General features: G+C 36.7%; 1 protein-coding gene across 3 annotated transcripts in view; it reads left to right on the top strand.

The window, feature by feature from the left end:
* Positions 1-254: 254 nt before the first annotated feature.
* Positions 255-16847, top strand: part of LOC149791188 (uncharacterized) — a 31967-nt gene continuing 15374 nt past the window's right edge. For 2 of the 3 annotated variants that reach the window (XM_089969631.1, XM_089969633.1), the window contains exons 1-5: positions 255-392; positions 2991-3191; positions 5329-5435; positions 5787-5913; positions 7690-7824. In XM_089969631.1, coding sequence (XP_089825757.1) covers positions 332-392; positions 2991-3191; positions 5329-5435; positions 5787-5913; positions 7690-7824 — 631 coding nt within the window. In that variant the 5' untranslated portion in view covers positions 255-331. The remainder of the gene's footprint in view (positions 393-2990; positions 3192-5328; positions 5436-5786; positions 5914-7689; positions 7825-16847) is intronic. The other variant, XM_089969632.1, reaches the window with a different exon arrangement.

Raw genomic sequence — 16847 nt, forward strand, 5'->3', positions numbered from 1 at the left:
TAAAATAGTGACGTATATGTACAAATTGTCTTCATTGTATTTGGACAGTTTTCTGATGCGGAGCCTTTTAACTAGTCCAGAAAGCGGAAAAGACAAATTTGTTTTAAATAAATATATAATCGAGAGACACCCTGGAATAGTTTATTTACAAAATTGTAAATATGGTAAACCTCAATATTTATTTCGATGAATGAAATCTTAGAATATCATGTGGATGGTTTATATGGGTATTTACGATAGTTACAAGTCACATCCTTGAAAGCACTCTACATAGCTCTATATTATGAGAACTTGACAGCAAGTACAGCATAAGGAACTTCAACTTACTAAAATGCATTCCATATGGCGTCAAGATGTGATTCTTATTATATTCTATTGGATCTGGAGAGAAGGTACGTGTATTTTAATTAGTAATTGTCAATTGGTAATTTCATGGATGGACGAGCAATTGTTTATGAATTGCTAATGAAGAAAATCTTCCAAATGCCGATTGCACACATTTCATTTCGCATTGAGTGGATTGCGTTTACAATTCCGTGGTCAAATTGGCACTAACCAGATATTCAAATTAATCCTTAAAGTAACGAAACTTTATGTGTCCAAAAAATACCAAAATAATTACTTCCCTTGACAGCTTCGTTAGAATTTATATGTGACCTAATTTTCGATAATGCTTACATGTGGTTAATTTATAACTGTTTCGATTGCAAGATCCTTCTGAGCAAAATATAATTGTTTTTTTTTTTGTATTACATATAATATTGATTTAAACACAGAAAAAGTGCAATTAGCTGACATTAATTAAATTATATAATGAATAAATATGCAGATAATTAGTATTTATATAATCAAATCAGGTAGTAATGCTACTAGTTTTCCGTGTATTCACAGGTGCTATTGCTGTTGTGTCGTAAGTTTTGTAAATTAATCTTAAGTAGCAAACCATCACTATGTTGTGAGTCCAGAAGTAAACATTTGATTTGTGCATATTAACAATATTCAAGAACTACAATTTTGAACACAGAGGTTTGTCAAAATGTTAAATAGATGCCTTTCCTTATCAATTACTGCACACTTATTGATATGTCCGACTCAGTATTTGATTCAATATACAATTGACGGTAACAAAATATAAATGTTCATTTCTGAAATAGTTTGCAAATGATAATTTTAATTGTCAGTTTAACTATAAAAATGACAAGTTGCATACGCAGCTTATTCAATTTTGTCTTTGTGAAACTGATATCTATAACATTTTAGTTTACGTCATATATCCCTGTCGTAAGTAAGTTTGTGTTCGTCTGACTACACATTAGCTCCCTACAGTGGCTATGTTTTGCTGTATAGTGATTATGACATGAACGAAAGCACATAACTCCATTAAAACATTCGATTTTACCCCTTGTTCAGCATTCACTTGGTTCTTGTTGTTGTTGTAGGTTTGACGCCGTTTTTCAGCACAAGATAGTCTATATATGGCGGCCAGTATAAATGGGGAAGGAAGAACCTGGTTAAACCCTGAAAACAATTACCGACCCATGACAAACTACTCGCATTCTTTCTCACGTACCACATTCAACGAATCCGGATCTCAAACTAACGCAGATAGAGGTGAGATGCAGTGATCCGTAGCGGTCATCTCTTTAAAATACTCAGCCACTCGGGGCATCTCAATAGGCTGCATACTAGGTTATTAAATGCGCCACTTAAAAGCAAAGAGAGAACTACTAATCAGTTTACAGTACACTACAACGGATCAAATCATCATTAATCCATCTAACGGTTGCACAATGAGGCATACACACGACACATGTACAATCGTAGAAGAGTGAGAGACATAGAGAATTATACGAAGATGACAATATGAAGATGAAAACAAATTGTTCCAATTTGCAGTAAATATATATATATATATATATATATATATATATATATATATATATATATATATCTATTACGGACACATATCTACATTAAGTGCACGCAGCATGGTCCTAGCATACGAAAAACATCGTATGTTAAACAGAATATGACGTCATTATGGTAAATTAGGAGACATTAGTGTACCATATTATTGAAAAATAGCTTTTTACCTTGAGATATTGGCGATAGGCATGTGGACTATATAAGTGATTAAAATCGACCGTAATGGAACTTGAAAGCAATTGCATTGGGACACTATTTTTGCAATTCATTCCAGTAATGATCATTGATCAATTTCGTGGCTGTTCTTTTTTTTTCTTCTTCGATTTATCTAGAGCGATATTGACCTTTTCTGCATCATTATTTCCTAAAAATTGTATTTCTTAAATTTCCACAGAATCACTGTTTATTCAATCAACTTTCATAAATTCTCTTTAAAGTCGATGAGCGTTTTTAAATATAAGCAACTTTACAATTTGATATATGAAATTGTATCCACTCTGGAGGAAGTATTTATTATCACCACGACCATTGTCAAGAGCAGTCAAATGGCTTAAAAAAACAAGCATGTGGTTAGGTTATTCAGTCATAACAACAGTCAGGTAAGCAGGAATAAAGTCTGTGTTTGAGTCCATCAGTTGGTCACCTAACAAGCACCCGTGTTAGTAACAATAAATGACTATAAATGCATACACTGGTTAAATTATGAATTGAAGTTTCGAAAGGCGGTTTGTTGATAGGCATATATAAACAAGAACGAAGACATATCTTTATTTCATTTTTGTACAAGCACTGTAGTTTCATTTCCAACGAATCCCCTACATTACTGTCTCCATCTCTGTACTTATCTTTTATTGGTTTCTAAAACAACACCCTGTGTTTAATGCAAGACAAATGCGAAACTTTCTTAAATACGTATATCATCTTTGAAATTTTCTGCAAGACCCTTGGTACTTGTCAGTGTTAATAATATTATCGTGTTAATTTGCTTGAGACTTTAATGTTAGGAACAGGCTTCTGAATAAAGCGAGGCAGAGGAAAATATTGTTATATGCATCTGTATCTAGTTTCAGCCGATGGAGAAATATTTGAGAGCAATATCACATTAACGTGGAACGAATCACGCAGGTATTGTGAAGATACTGGGAAAGTGTTATTCGATGTAATGGGAAATGAGTCTAAGACAATCCTGAGGAACATCCTTAAGGACACAAATCAAACGTGGGTTTCTGCAACAGTAGAATTCAGTCATTTTGTCAAAGTGCCTGGTGAGACTTCAGATAATTAATTTCTTTATTTATGATTACACGTTATTATTTAAATTTTGTTCCAGCAGTATTTTGTCATTTAAAAAAGAAACAGACAATTCATCTGGCCTAGCGGTTAAAGCATCCACCTCGGTTGTGGGAGGTCGCCTGTTCAAATCCCCGCAGTCATACCAAATACTTATATAATGGTACTAGCAGCAACCTCACTAGGGGCTCGGAACTAGGAGTTTAGTGCTAGTACTGGTCAGTCTGGTGTTAGGAAAATGCGACTTGGTGGGTCATCATGATAAATGTCTGCGGCATGATGCCCCGGTGCTAGACATCAATTTAAGCTGTCACACGGCAAGCATCGTAGCTATATGACTCACACATGTTTAAAGCTATGTTAAAATTCCAACACAAAATCAGTTTTTAAAATAAATGATGTAAAGAAGTACATTTTATCAACAAACACGCATGTGGTTCTATCTGTGCAGCAAGACGTTTTCCCATCTATTGTTCTTTAGCAAAAGTGTTTGCACAACATAACGATGTATGCTAATACATCTGAATCATTCATCCGATCAGGTCCTAAGTGAAACCCATGCCCAGAAACGTATTGCACATGTAACTGTATCGCAAAAGATAAATATCATGCTTGTATTTCGTAATCATAAACCTGATACATGCACCTTTACCATTACGTACAGTTATATCATTATTGAATACATGATGTTTGCATAGGTATACATTACAATGATGGACAGGTTAATCAACTCTTAGCGATTTTCGCTGTCTTGATGTGCAGGTAGATATAACATATTTAACTAGTGAAGTGGAAAGATTGTATTGCCAAGAATGGTCTAGGCCTGAGAGTACAAACACTTTCTCTTCAAGAGTAAAGTATTTCCACACAGGTACTCCGATAATCATATATATTGTAAGTCCAACTCCACCCATTTGGCATATTTTGTGTTAGATCATTTCAGTACAAAAATGTTTGTAAAGGCTTTATTATCGTATCGATATAAAGAATATCAGATAGGTTACAATACTGTTAGGACAACATATTATTCTTCAAGGAGTGTATTGCGTAAAATTAATCAGTTTAAATGCTAAAATTACATTGTTTTAGTTCCATTAACATTTGTATTGCCAAGTTGATACGGTTAACGGTTTTAGGACTGGAGCATTATATTTTACTAATTTTGGAGTATGCGCATTTGGTATTAGCGCCCTGTTGTAAGGAACTCTTAGATATTTGTGATTTATTTGTTTAATTACTTTAACTTGGTGTAATGAAAACATTAATTAGGCCGAAATAATTAGCCAGTTACTAGGATCAAACGTCACGGAGAGAAAAATGAGTGAGTTTATAAGATGTCATAGTTTGAGTTTGATGAATTCAGATCAGAACCGCATTAGTGTCCCGTCGTTCCATAACCACTATTATAATCTTGCGGAGTGAATTGGTGGTGCGACTGCAGTGACAATATTTACGGAAGGAGACTGGCAAATTACACACATAAATAAACAATAATGGACCCTGCATATGCCGCTTATGTTGCAATGGTGGCAAATGTGATGCAGTCGTACTGGCAAAACTAGCCTCGAAACCATGAATTTACTGTCCTAAGGTGGCGTAGTTAAAACAGTTCCTTGTGTTAGGGATAGTTGTATAGTTTCTACGGCATAAGCTGCTAACGGTGTGGAAACCTGATCAAGAGAAACCATGCAGATGTCAGTTTGAGAGACATTTTGTGAGCTATGTGGTCTTGCATTGATTAGAGAAAAACTGATGTGCAGAATGGACACGTCGCTAGTTCTAATTTACAACGAAAGTTGTACAGAAGTCTTTGGAAAGTTGGGGTACACTTATGACTTCCAGCGGAATTGCGACACGGTTTGACATCGTTTAGTCAAGCAATACCCCTGGCTTGAAACAAAATAAATATCGCAGAGCTTTCGTTACCGACAGGCCTCAACAAATGTAACACATTTAAACAAACGATATTATATATTGAGTCTTAATTTGTAAGATTTTGTTTGTAATTGTTGCATTTGAGCGTACATTTTATGGTAATATACCTTTCCTACAGTCTAATTCCGTAACGTATATCACACTGCAATTACTAATGTCAGTTAATTGTTCTTGCAGTTTGCATAGGAACAAACAACCAATCTATTGCGAAGGAAAGGTTTGATTCAGACATCATCGGCAATTGCTTGAAGTTTTGCACCGGGTACTTGTATGCTGGATTGAAGGTAGACATAGAATTTGTTTTTCTTTCAACACATTTCGAACGTGTTAACTTCCAAGCTTTAAAAACGCTCGTGAGAGATTTCAAACTTTAATATCAACTCTTACTTTTTAATTGTTGGCCATGAATATACTACTTATGGGGATGAGGACAACGTGGACGAATGTCCAGCTTCAATGTCTAATTGTCTGTTTCTCACTGATATACAGAATGTGCCTAGTTTACCCGATTTGATGAAATCATTATTCAGTAATATATGATACAAATAAGTAATTTACCGATGAATAGATGATAATAGTAATGTCTGAAAGGACACTGATGACGAAGACGATGACGTTGATAATGTCTTTTTCAGGACAGGGATTGCTTTTGTTTCAAAGACGCCATAAATCTAACCCGGTCAATGGGTTGTACCTGCACTTACAACGATGATCCAATTCATCAATGTGGTGGAAATGAATCAATATCTTTGTATGAAAAAGGTAACTTTATACGGCATACAGCTAATGTTTTGAGAACGCTAAATATGTTTGTTAAAATATGAATGCGTTTTGAACCAAATATACCCTAAATCATGAAAATACCCTAGAAAATGAATAAAGATGTTGGTTGATTGTAAAACTGTATTGATACTTGGGATGTAATATATATTAATATATATATATATATATATATATATATATATATATATATATTATAAGACATGCGATTTTTCGGGGACATTAAAAATCACGAGTCTTCACTTAATGATTTGCACGTGTAGTTCACACAAAGAGGTACAAGTATATGTTAGTAGGATTGCACGATACGAGTTCGGACTGCTAAGCTAATGTTTCACCTTAAGACGATGTGTCTTAGTTTGTCTAACAAATGCTGATTTTAGTTATTTCAAGATTAATTTATATTAATATCTCATAACGTTATAAGTTTGACTTATATCTATATCATATAAACTTCTGTCTTCAGTAATAACCTTTCAAGACTTTCAAACTATCAGCGCTAACAGTCAACTTTAATTTTGACTTTGATTTCAGATTATGTATTGGTATGTAAATCTGTTAAGATTCATGGTATGCGTAACATGACCGTGTGAACTGTACATCAAGAGCAAAGGCTTTAAATAGAGTAATCATTGCTGAAACCTAAACCCAAACAGTCAACTTTAGTTTTGCCTTTGATTTCAGATGATGTATTAGTATGTATATATGTTAAGATTCATGGTATGCGTAACATGACTGTGTGAACTGTACATCAAGAGCAAAGGCATAGTTGGGCCTGCAAAGAACTAAAGCTTTAAATAGAGTAATCCTTGCTGAAACCTAAACGCCATGGGCTAGACATGTAATTCCCTCAGTTGAAACGTACTTTTAGCTAAAGGATTAATGCTTTAAAAATATCAATGTAACATGACTGGTTTTCTGTATCTTTTATATCATTTTAAAGGTATACCTTCACGAGTTTTCATGGCTTTGTCTGTATTGCTTGCGAAACACTGGCTTATATTATCTGGATAAATATTGATAAGTAATATTTGCTTTGATAGCTTAAAAAAGAAACAGACATAGCGCTATCTAAATAACATGAAATATTAAGAATGGGATTTCGTTTCCATTAAGTAGTGTATTGTGCGACATTGGAGCTGATAACAATTATTTGTTTGCTCATCTCCAAATCAAAGGCGGATATTTTATGATATAAACTCATAGTTCCTTAATGTGAGAGATTATTCACACGTATATATATATATATATATATATATATATATATATATATATATACTGACTTTTATAACATATGAATCATTTTCATGCCTTTAAAATCAGTTTTGCGATATTACATTCATCATATCCGAAAGTTTAACTTCTAAGAGTAAGAATTGAATTAGCAACGTATTCAAAGCTATGCATTTAGGATCGTAAAAGATCACGATGAGCTAGTAGGTTAGAAAATGCTTAACTCAGTTAAAATTTGATGGGTCAACAAGATTAAAGGTAGCAATCGATGTAACTCTATGCATTACAGCACTTTGAGAAAAGGGTTGAACTAATCACAACGTTTAATGTAACCACAACGTTTAATGTAACGGACATCCCTTTAAATGTAATAATTTCTGATGCACACGTTTGGAATTATAACAAGGAGATTCCTTTTGTGTCAATACAAATGCAATCTATATTTCATTATTTATGATGTTAACATAAACATACGCTTAAATGGTTTAAATCTTATGATTGATAAATTTACTTGATTTGTGACAGTTGACAAGGACATTACCCAGTATATAGTGCATGGTTATAAAGAATGTGTCTACGCAAGGAGTACTCGTGGTGGTATGAAGCTATTTACAGAGAGCTGTGTATCGAAAGTGGCGGACGGTGCACTATGTGAGGGAGGTAAGTGTCATTAATTGTTTTTGATTGAACAACAAAATGACTATAAATGCTATACATATGTTGATGCATTGCTTTATTTTCGATTCATTTTGACTCCTAATGCCAGAGAGGCGACGACGCACACATATTTAGTGCCTTAACTGTCCATGCAAATTTGTAATTTTGTCTTCTGATATTGCTCTATGTCAATATAAAGACTGCATATTAAACAAAGTTTGGGAGGGGTTATAAATAGCTCGCGATGTCATCAGATATATCTAGTTTTTTGTCGTCTCAATCATCAATTGTTGTTATAATTAAATTTCAATTAGAAAAGCTTGTTCAAATAAAACTAGTTTGCACAAGATACGTTAGAACATTAATTCATTGATGAAGATGTGGCGAGATTAACCTTGATGCTGTTCTAGTTCTGCCAACACCGATACAAAAACACCACATGCAGGGGTATCCTTCTCAACAGATGTGACTCATGCAGTCATCAATGCGTTAGTGTCCAGATCATTATTGTGAATAGCGACTAGGTCTACGTTTTGTACTGATGCTGTCGATGTAGCACTTGAATACGGGCACATGCCACCGACGAAGACTTTTGATTACCTCCAAGTAGAATGTTGCAATGTGAAAACACTGCAACGATAACACTACAGAATAATGCGGTCGGATATGCCTCGTAATTGTACACTATGGCTGTGATTGTACACTGTGGCAGCGGTTGTACTCTGTGGGAGCGACTATGTTATATGGCATTAACTGAACACTGTGGCAGAGGTTTACACTGTGGCAACGATGGTGACATTTCCTTTCCTTGTTGTCAATTAATGCAGTCGCGTTTCCCAAATTAGCTTTGCCAGTTACGAATTTAATGTCACTGAATTTTATATAAATATATTGACTATTTGTAGTGTGACCATTTCGCTATTTTGCCAGAAGAGATTGGTTTCCATTAGTAAACTACACTCACTAATTCGCCAAACTTTGTACCTTTTGATAACATGTTTGTGTCAGTATAGTCGTTGATAGGTACATCGTTTTTAATTGCCTGGCTTTAATTGTTTGCCTGGGTAAACGTCAACAAAAAACTCGACTTCGCTGACAAGTATGGTCAGATCCACACAACTAATCAATAAGCGAAGTTAGGCATCTCGCAAATACACACAATGTTTCAACAACAAGATGAAGATGTCCAAGTTTGCAAACGGCAGTGGTGAACTAAGCAACGGCTGTCATAACCTCCTCAAGTTAAATAATGAACAACCTCTATTGGAGGTGCAAATCCACGCGAGTCATAATACAGATAATGATATCATGTCATTACGTATGTAACCTAAGGAGATTCATGTCATGTTGTTTAATCGAGATCAACCAATCACGTTTCCATTGTGCGGAGAATCATCGGTGCGAGTTTACCTAGCATGAAGACACCTTGAAAATGTATGAATTTCGTTGTCATAGCTAGTAAATCAAAATTGTATAACGGTGAGCAAAACAAAGGTTTGTCAACCGGGGATTGTTCCATGGAATTAATCGATGTCATATCACCAGGGGCCTCCGTAGGGGCAGTTCCAAACAGTATACAATCAAGCGAGCTCTCTTTGTCAAAGCCGAAGTTTATACCTACCTCCGATAGCGTCACATTTCAGGGTCATGCTGGTAGTTGTGCCAATGTCTGACGTGATTTTGTAACTGGTACCGTCTGGGCCTTTTGGCATAATTCGCATGCCCTATGACATCTTATTACTATATTCAGACCAGATATGAACGATGAATGCACAATATAAAGAGCGTACGTTCAGTGCTGGATCGAAATGGTAGAGCTGAGTGCAGGACCATGCACGCATATGCTGATTTTAGAATCGCCCTTGGTCACCAACGTAATCCTGCTTCAGATCTCTTCATTGGCTGATTGAATCCGATAAGCGCCCCAAGAAACTTCAACAAAGTTCCATTCGTTTTCTCAAAGCCCCCTGCCAACAAAACGTTCCAGTTATTTGAAAGGAGACTGGTAAAAGACCGCAATAAAAATAAACCAGCTACAATAAACGCGACCGAGCTGGTGTGCGCGATTGCCTCACAGTTATTAGTGTTGGAAAGACTACATAGCATTCGGATTTCTTTTATCAGATTGCAATCATGGTGGTAACACTCAGGGTTGCTTTGCAACGACAAGTTTGATCGAAACATTGATTGCAAGTAAAATATGAGGTGTATAAACAGAACTCATCACCGGTATTGTATGGTAGTCAATGCCTATAAAGAGTCCGTGCATCAACGCAATGTTGTTGGTGAGCAGCACTTAATAAATCAATGCGACCTCGTGAATCACTTCTGGTGCGTAGTTGCAGCGCAAACTGATTCCAGGAGCGTTTCCATCCTGTCCCCAAGTTCATGTCATCTGATTACGTAATTACTAATAATTTCACCAATGAATTCTATCTCTGCTTGCTGTTCTTCTAAACGATGACTTTGGGGTCCACTTCTGTAATATTTGACATTATCAAAAAGTACATTCCACGCTTTGTCTATTCCCTCCACCTTACCTAATAGTCAGAGGCTACCACGTCTGTATGTGCTCTATGTTATGTTCCCATTACATGCTATTTTCAATTAGGTCAAACGAATCGGCACATTTTAGAACATCTCATTCAGTCATTTTGAGTCAAAGTTATATACATATAACCAGCCGTGGTATCCGTGACATGCGCTTCGGTGGTTTCATTGCTTTTTCCGCCTCTTGTTGGGCGCATCTGCTCCTGGACGCATACTATGCAATGGTAACTGTTCACTAGATCGCTCTGTCCCGACAGTTGGACCAATTTCTTTTTCTGTTCCAATCATTGCTGCGTTTTTTTTCCACAGCTTGTTTCATTTGTTCGTTGGTTTGGAACTGAGTGCAAATTTATGTATTTTTCAAAACCCTTTATGATTCCTTCCCATTTGGCCTGTCGGAACGTTAATATATTTCTCACACGGTTACGCACATCTTTATCAATATAAAGAAGTTATAGTTTATATTAGACACCCTGGTCTCGTCGGACAGCATCGTCACCATACAATCTTTGACGAATTTTTCCATTAGTAAAACATACATGTGTTTAAGCCAGCGCGAAACTTGCGAGGCTTATCAGTTATGACAATCATGTTGAAACAATAACCGTCTCTGATGACCTTCACATACATGATCCGAAACTCATTCCACGAGTGGTATGCAGCACAATAGGTCAGATGCGCTCCAGTGAAACCAAATATGATTAACATGTTACACTTCTCCTTTCATTTTTTCAGGCCTTTGTACGCATCACTCAGTGACGTAGATCACGTCTTTGTTTTAATGTTGATCTCTGGAAAATATTATCGTGGGGTTGTATTGATGTTCACGTTAACTTGAACAATTCAAATGTTTTCGCCCAAATCATGATCATCAGTGGAAGGAGCTTCATCGATTGTGTAAAATTAATCAAAGGTGGACGATTTATTTCCTATCAACCAACAAAGCTCTACTGTATAAGCGTTTAATTCATCATGATACTGCGCAATTATGAACAGCTGACCCCACGTTAACCATTTATAGAGTCATACTCAACAATGGTTGTTTTCCTTGATCCAGCCGCACCAATGATTAGCGCACACATTAATATTGGAAACACGGAACATGTTCCAACAAAACTATACTTGGGTAGTTTTGGCTTTGACTATGGGGTGAACGTTAAAAGCGTGTTCTGCATTTATATTCCGCGACACCATGATAAATGTCGACCAAATTGTGGAAAAATACATCAGTTGTCAGTCTCTGTACGATTCCGCGAAAAAGCGATGGACTGCTAGTAAACCTCGAATTGATACAAGTAACATAATACATTGGAACTTGTGCTCAGTGTGGATGAAAATATTTTCATTTGTCGGACACTCGTGGTACATCCGTCATAAATTCGCCGTGTGTAAAGAAATGTTGGCGGCGGTGACGTCACTGCTTCGTTGGTGAATCTACCTGGGACACTTAGCAGTAAATACCCTGGTAAAGAGATATATCTCTTGATACAATTAATATGTGGATGATTCACGACTTGTTTGTATTATGCAACATAAGCCTGGTGAAGCATTAATACATTATGTTGCTGTTGCATGTTACATACGTTACGTTGCACATCAAACTTTGCACAATATCAGTGAAGATACACAGAAGCTTAGACGTTGACATGAAAATATTTAGCATGTGTCAAAGATGGACGTACACGAATTTATGTACGCATATTGTAGTTTAGTCACGATTATTTCAACTCCATCCAGGTAAATAGTTTTTCAGATCTTTTGATATAAACAAAACAGCTTGTGCAGGTTCGTAATAGACATATTAGTATATAATGTAACAAACTATTGTGGAACGATTTAATATATCGCTTGCCAGACCACAGTTCGGACAGCAGTAAGCACACTAATTATTATTCGAGTCTCGGCTTGTGGGAGTGTGTTGGCTAGCATACTGGAGCTGTCTCTGATTGACGGACGACCTTAATAACACTGGTCAACAGTGAAATCATTACTGACTTGAAAAGGCCCTAATCTGTAGTATTTTGGTGTGCCGAACACGAATATAACCGTGAAAAATTTGTATTGGCTCTCGTTTTGAAGATATTCATATACCTCATTTTCTATGTTTCACTGTGTAAATTTCTCCAGTAGGACTGCAGCAACATCCGGAATAATGATGTAACATTGCATAATACCATCATGCTCACATCATCCACAGTTGATTGCATCATTTTCTGATGCAATGCAATACTAATGCCATGCGGCTGCTGAAGTAAGTTGACGTCAGCAGTGTACTATACATGTGTAGGCCTATTATACTAATGCCAGGCGGCTGCTGAAGCTGACGTAAGCAGTGTACTATATAAAGCCCAATCAGATAGGTTCAGCATTTAAAATATTTTAGACGTTGTGCGAGACAGTTCAAGCTACTGTTACATAAAACTTATTATTTTATCCATTTACGTACAATAAAGAACAGTAATGCCTCGAAAGTGTGTTAATACCGCGGACAATTTTTGCTATATTTGTGGGGAAGTGACATTTGCCAACCAGAAGAAAAGTATCAATTCTCAAATGAAGAAGGCATATCATCTTTACTTCGGATGCAAGGTTGGTGACCAAGACAAGCCTTGGGCTCCGCATATATGCTGTGCTACATGTACAACACAGCTTTCACAGTGGTTGAATTGCAAAAGGTCATCAATGCCGTTTGCAGTCCCAATGGTGTGGAGAGAGCCAAGCAACCACCTAAATGACTGTTACTTCTGCTTGGTTCCTCCTCTTTCCGGCGGAATAACGAAGCGAAAGAAGTCGAGAATAGTCTACCCAAACATTCCGTCTGCATTGAGACCAGTTCCACATGGTGAGGGACTTCCTATTCCAGAACCTCCAGCAGAATATTCTCTTGATTCATCTGACGAAGACAAAGGTGAGTCGACCTGTTCTTCTCCTGGTCCATCAGCATGCAGTGATCCAGATTTTCACTGTGGTGCATCATCAACCCCACACAGAATAACACAGGAAGAACTAAATGACCTGATTCGTGATTTGGACTTATCAAAGAACAAGGCAGAATTGCTAGGATCAAGACTCCAACAATGGAATCTTCTAGAAGAAGATGTCACAATTACTGCATATCGAAAGCGCCACCAGCAATTGGAGCCTTTCTTCAGAAAGGAAAGTAATCTGATATTCTGTTCCGATATTGAGGGCCTCATGAATGCTTTAAAAATCACTCATGACCCACAAGACTGGAGACTATTTGTGGACTCTTCGAAACTGAGTCTCAAGGCTGTGCTTTTGCACAATGGAAACATTCTTCCATCTATTCCAGTAGCGTATGCTGTCCACATGAAAGAGACATACGATAACTTAAGGCAGCTACTGAATTCCATTGAGTATAACAAGTACAGCTGGCACCTCTGTGGTGATTTGAAGGTAGTTGCCCTTTTAATGGGACTGCAGCAAGGATATACAAAATACATGTGTTTCTTATGCGAGTGGGATAGCCGAGCAAGGGAAATGCACTACATGAGGAAGGAATGGACTCACAGGCAGAATGTAGCCATTGGAGAGAAGAATATCCAACACCCAGCTCTGGTTGAGGCTCAGAAAATCTTGCTACCACCCCTTCACATCAAACTAGGTTTGATGAAGAACTTCGTGAAAGCCATTGACCGGACTTTGCCAGCATTCCGATACCTGCATGAAAAATTCCCTCGACTCAGCGAAGCAAAGATTAAAGAGGGAGTTTTTGTGGGTCCTCAGATTCGAGAGCTTTTCAAAGATGACCGGTTCAACAACTTGCTGGAAGGTGACGCGAAACAAGCATGGAATGCTTTTCGCCTAGTTTCTACAAACTTCCTCGGAAATGTTAGGGCAGAAAACTATAAGGAACTAGTAGAAGACATGTTGATGAAGTATAAGAAACTTGGCTGCAATATGTCTCTAAAGATTCACTTCCTTCATTCCCATTTGGATTTCTTTCCTAGCAACTGTGGTATTATTAGTGATGAACACGGCGAACGTTTTCATCAAGATATCGCAACAATGGAACAAAGATACCAGGGAAAATGGTCCACTACAATGCTGGCTGACTACTGCTGGACACTCCTCAGAGATGCTCCCGAACAGCTGTACAAGAGACAGGCGAAGAAATCTAAGATGTAGTCAATGACTTGATTTTTTATAGGTAGGCTATTACAGTTGACCTTTTACTATTGGAATGCATTTCGTTATGTAAACATTAATTTCTTGCAGATTACAAAAAAACTAGAGCCAATTTTGCAATTTGACTGTCATATTCGTGTTCAGCACATAAAAATTGATAAGAATTGACTAATTTTATTTCAGTAACATGACTTTTGTAAAAATTTGTTGTCCAGTGTAATGGGTAACGCTACTTTCATTAATCATACATGCACTTAATATTTGCGATAAACGCACGATTCGCTTAAACAATGCTGCTGTAAATAGGTAAAAGTGTTCAGTTGATACCTATACAGAGATTTCCACCACCACGTTAGGACTATTCCAACACAATTGTATTCGGTATCTGTGTGCATCAAGCGAGATAAAAGATCGGCTACTGACCGCGTAGGGTTCATTTATGTATTTACAGGTTTAAACATATTTTAAACATATTTTATTCTATAGTACAGTCAACATATCATCATTTTCAAAACACAGCTGGTCGGATAATACTTAGAGTACCATGATCAGAGCACACCTCCCCGCTGCTATGTACCCTACTCTGGCTATCCATTCGATCCAGAATGAAGCACAACATTAGTTCTCTGTGCTACGTTTCACTGTCGGACTCTAGTCCAACATACCTATCCAACCTCACCCATGTGTACACACCAGCAAGATACTTACGTTCCTCTTCTGACAATCGTATACTCATTATTCCCACTATGAAAACAAAGTCATATAGACAGCGTTATTTTGCATATCAGGTCCCAGCAACGTGGAATGAATTGCCCACTGAACTTAGACACAAAGACACAGTCATCACATTCAAGAGGGATTTCAAAACTCACTTATTTCGACTGCAATAACAAACATAAAGACCTAATAATGTTTCCTACCTTAAATATTCTCAGAATGTTTTGTAATGTTTTCTAATTTCATGATGTTTATTTTTGTAATCATATCCTTATGTTTTTTTATATCTTATATGTGTTGTCTAATGGTGTAAAGCGCTTAGAGCTTCTAAAGATTAGGCGCTATACAAAGTCCTCATTATTATTATTATTATTATTGTTATTATTATTATTTAAAGCCCAACTTTCAAATATGGGAGGCAAAGCGACCTCGAATAGCGAAGCCATGAAGCAGTCCTGCAGATCCCCAACGTCATTCACACAAATAACATTAGCATGGTTCCTGTACGAGTAAGTGTTTTTGCGTCGAAATCATATATGTCTTGCGTGTAAATTCACGTTGCGAAGACATTTCTCATACATCGATGGAGATCCTTTTCAATAATGACAGACTCGACATATTTTTCTCACATCTTGTTTTCGGAGTCTTCTGGCGCAACCACGATCGAATACACATTAAACCCAATCCCACATACTCTACTAGAACCATCGTCTATGAATTTTCCTACGACATTTTTGCTGGTGTTACCAAATATCGGGTGATCTTTCTAACACTAACTTTTGTCAATTTCTTTGATTAAACGTGGTTCAGCCATACTCGCCTACACGTTATTGGTAGTAACATGCACCAAGAACGTATCCGTATCCATGTACAATATGTTTATATTGAAACACGACTGCGATTTGATCTTTTCTTAGTAAACCTACTCCATGTACCGTTTGGAAAACGTAGAAAATCTTGTTACTTTCAGTTTTGATTGTTTACTACACACGGTAAAAAGTCCACCATCGAAAATCGTCGTTGATTCAAATGCATGGTTTGTAATATCCCTTCGAAGATTTTCAAGTTCACTGTCGAAAATAAAAATTATCTTTCGCAACATATCCATCATCTTCCCCATAACGGAATTATTTTGAGCTTGGAAGAGTCGCTATGAAATTAATGTTTTGCATCCAGACGTAGATTTGTTTTACTCTGTTATAAGGAGCCTTCCAAGCGTGTTTGCGATATCCAAACACCATATGTGCTTTACTTAACAAACATTTCTAATCTCAAATACAACTGCAGATTTCTTACACAGACTTCATGGCTAATATTATTCCGATAATTCGGATATAGCTTGGTGTAATCAGTATACATTCGACCGGATTCGTCTACAAATGTACCCCGACTGAGGATAAAGGAACAACTACTTTAAGAGAACTGACATCACTTCTGAGGCCAGCGGATACTCGTTATGATGTGTTGAAATTCATCATAGTATTCTAGATCAACGTCAAAGAAATAAGCCATGGTAACTGTCGCTGTCGTACTAGTATATTTGTGTTTGGATGTATATGTACGAAGAATTGATCAATATAAAAAGGTCAATAAAGATAATAATTCCTCTT

This window comes from Sinohyriopsis cumingii, chromosome 9 (assembly GCF_028554795.1).
Source record: "Sinohyriopsis cumingii isolate HCF-2022 chromosome 9, ASM2855479v2, whole genome shotgun sequence".
In the NCBI taxonomy this organism is placed as follows: domain Eukaryota; kingdom Metazoa; phylum Mollusca; class Bivalvia; order Unionida; family Unionidae; genus Sinohyriopsis; species Sinohyriopsis cumingii.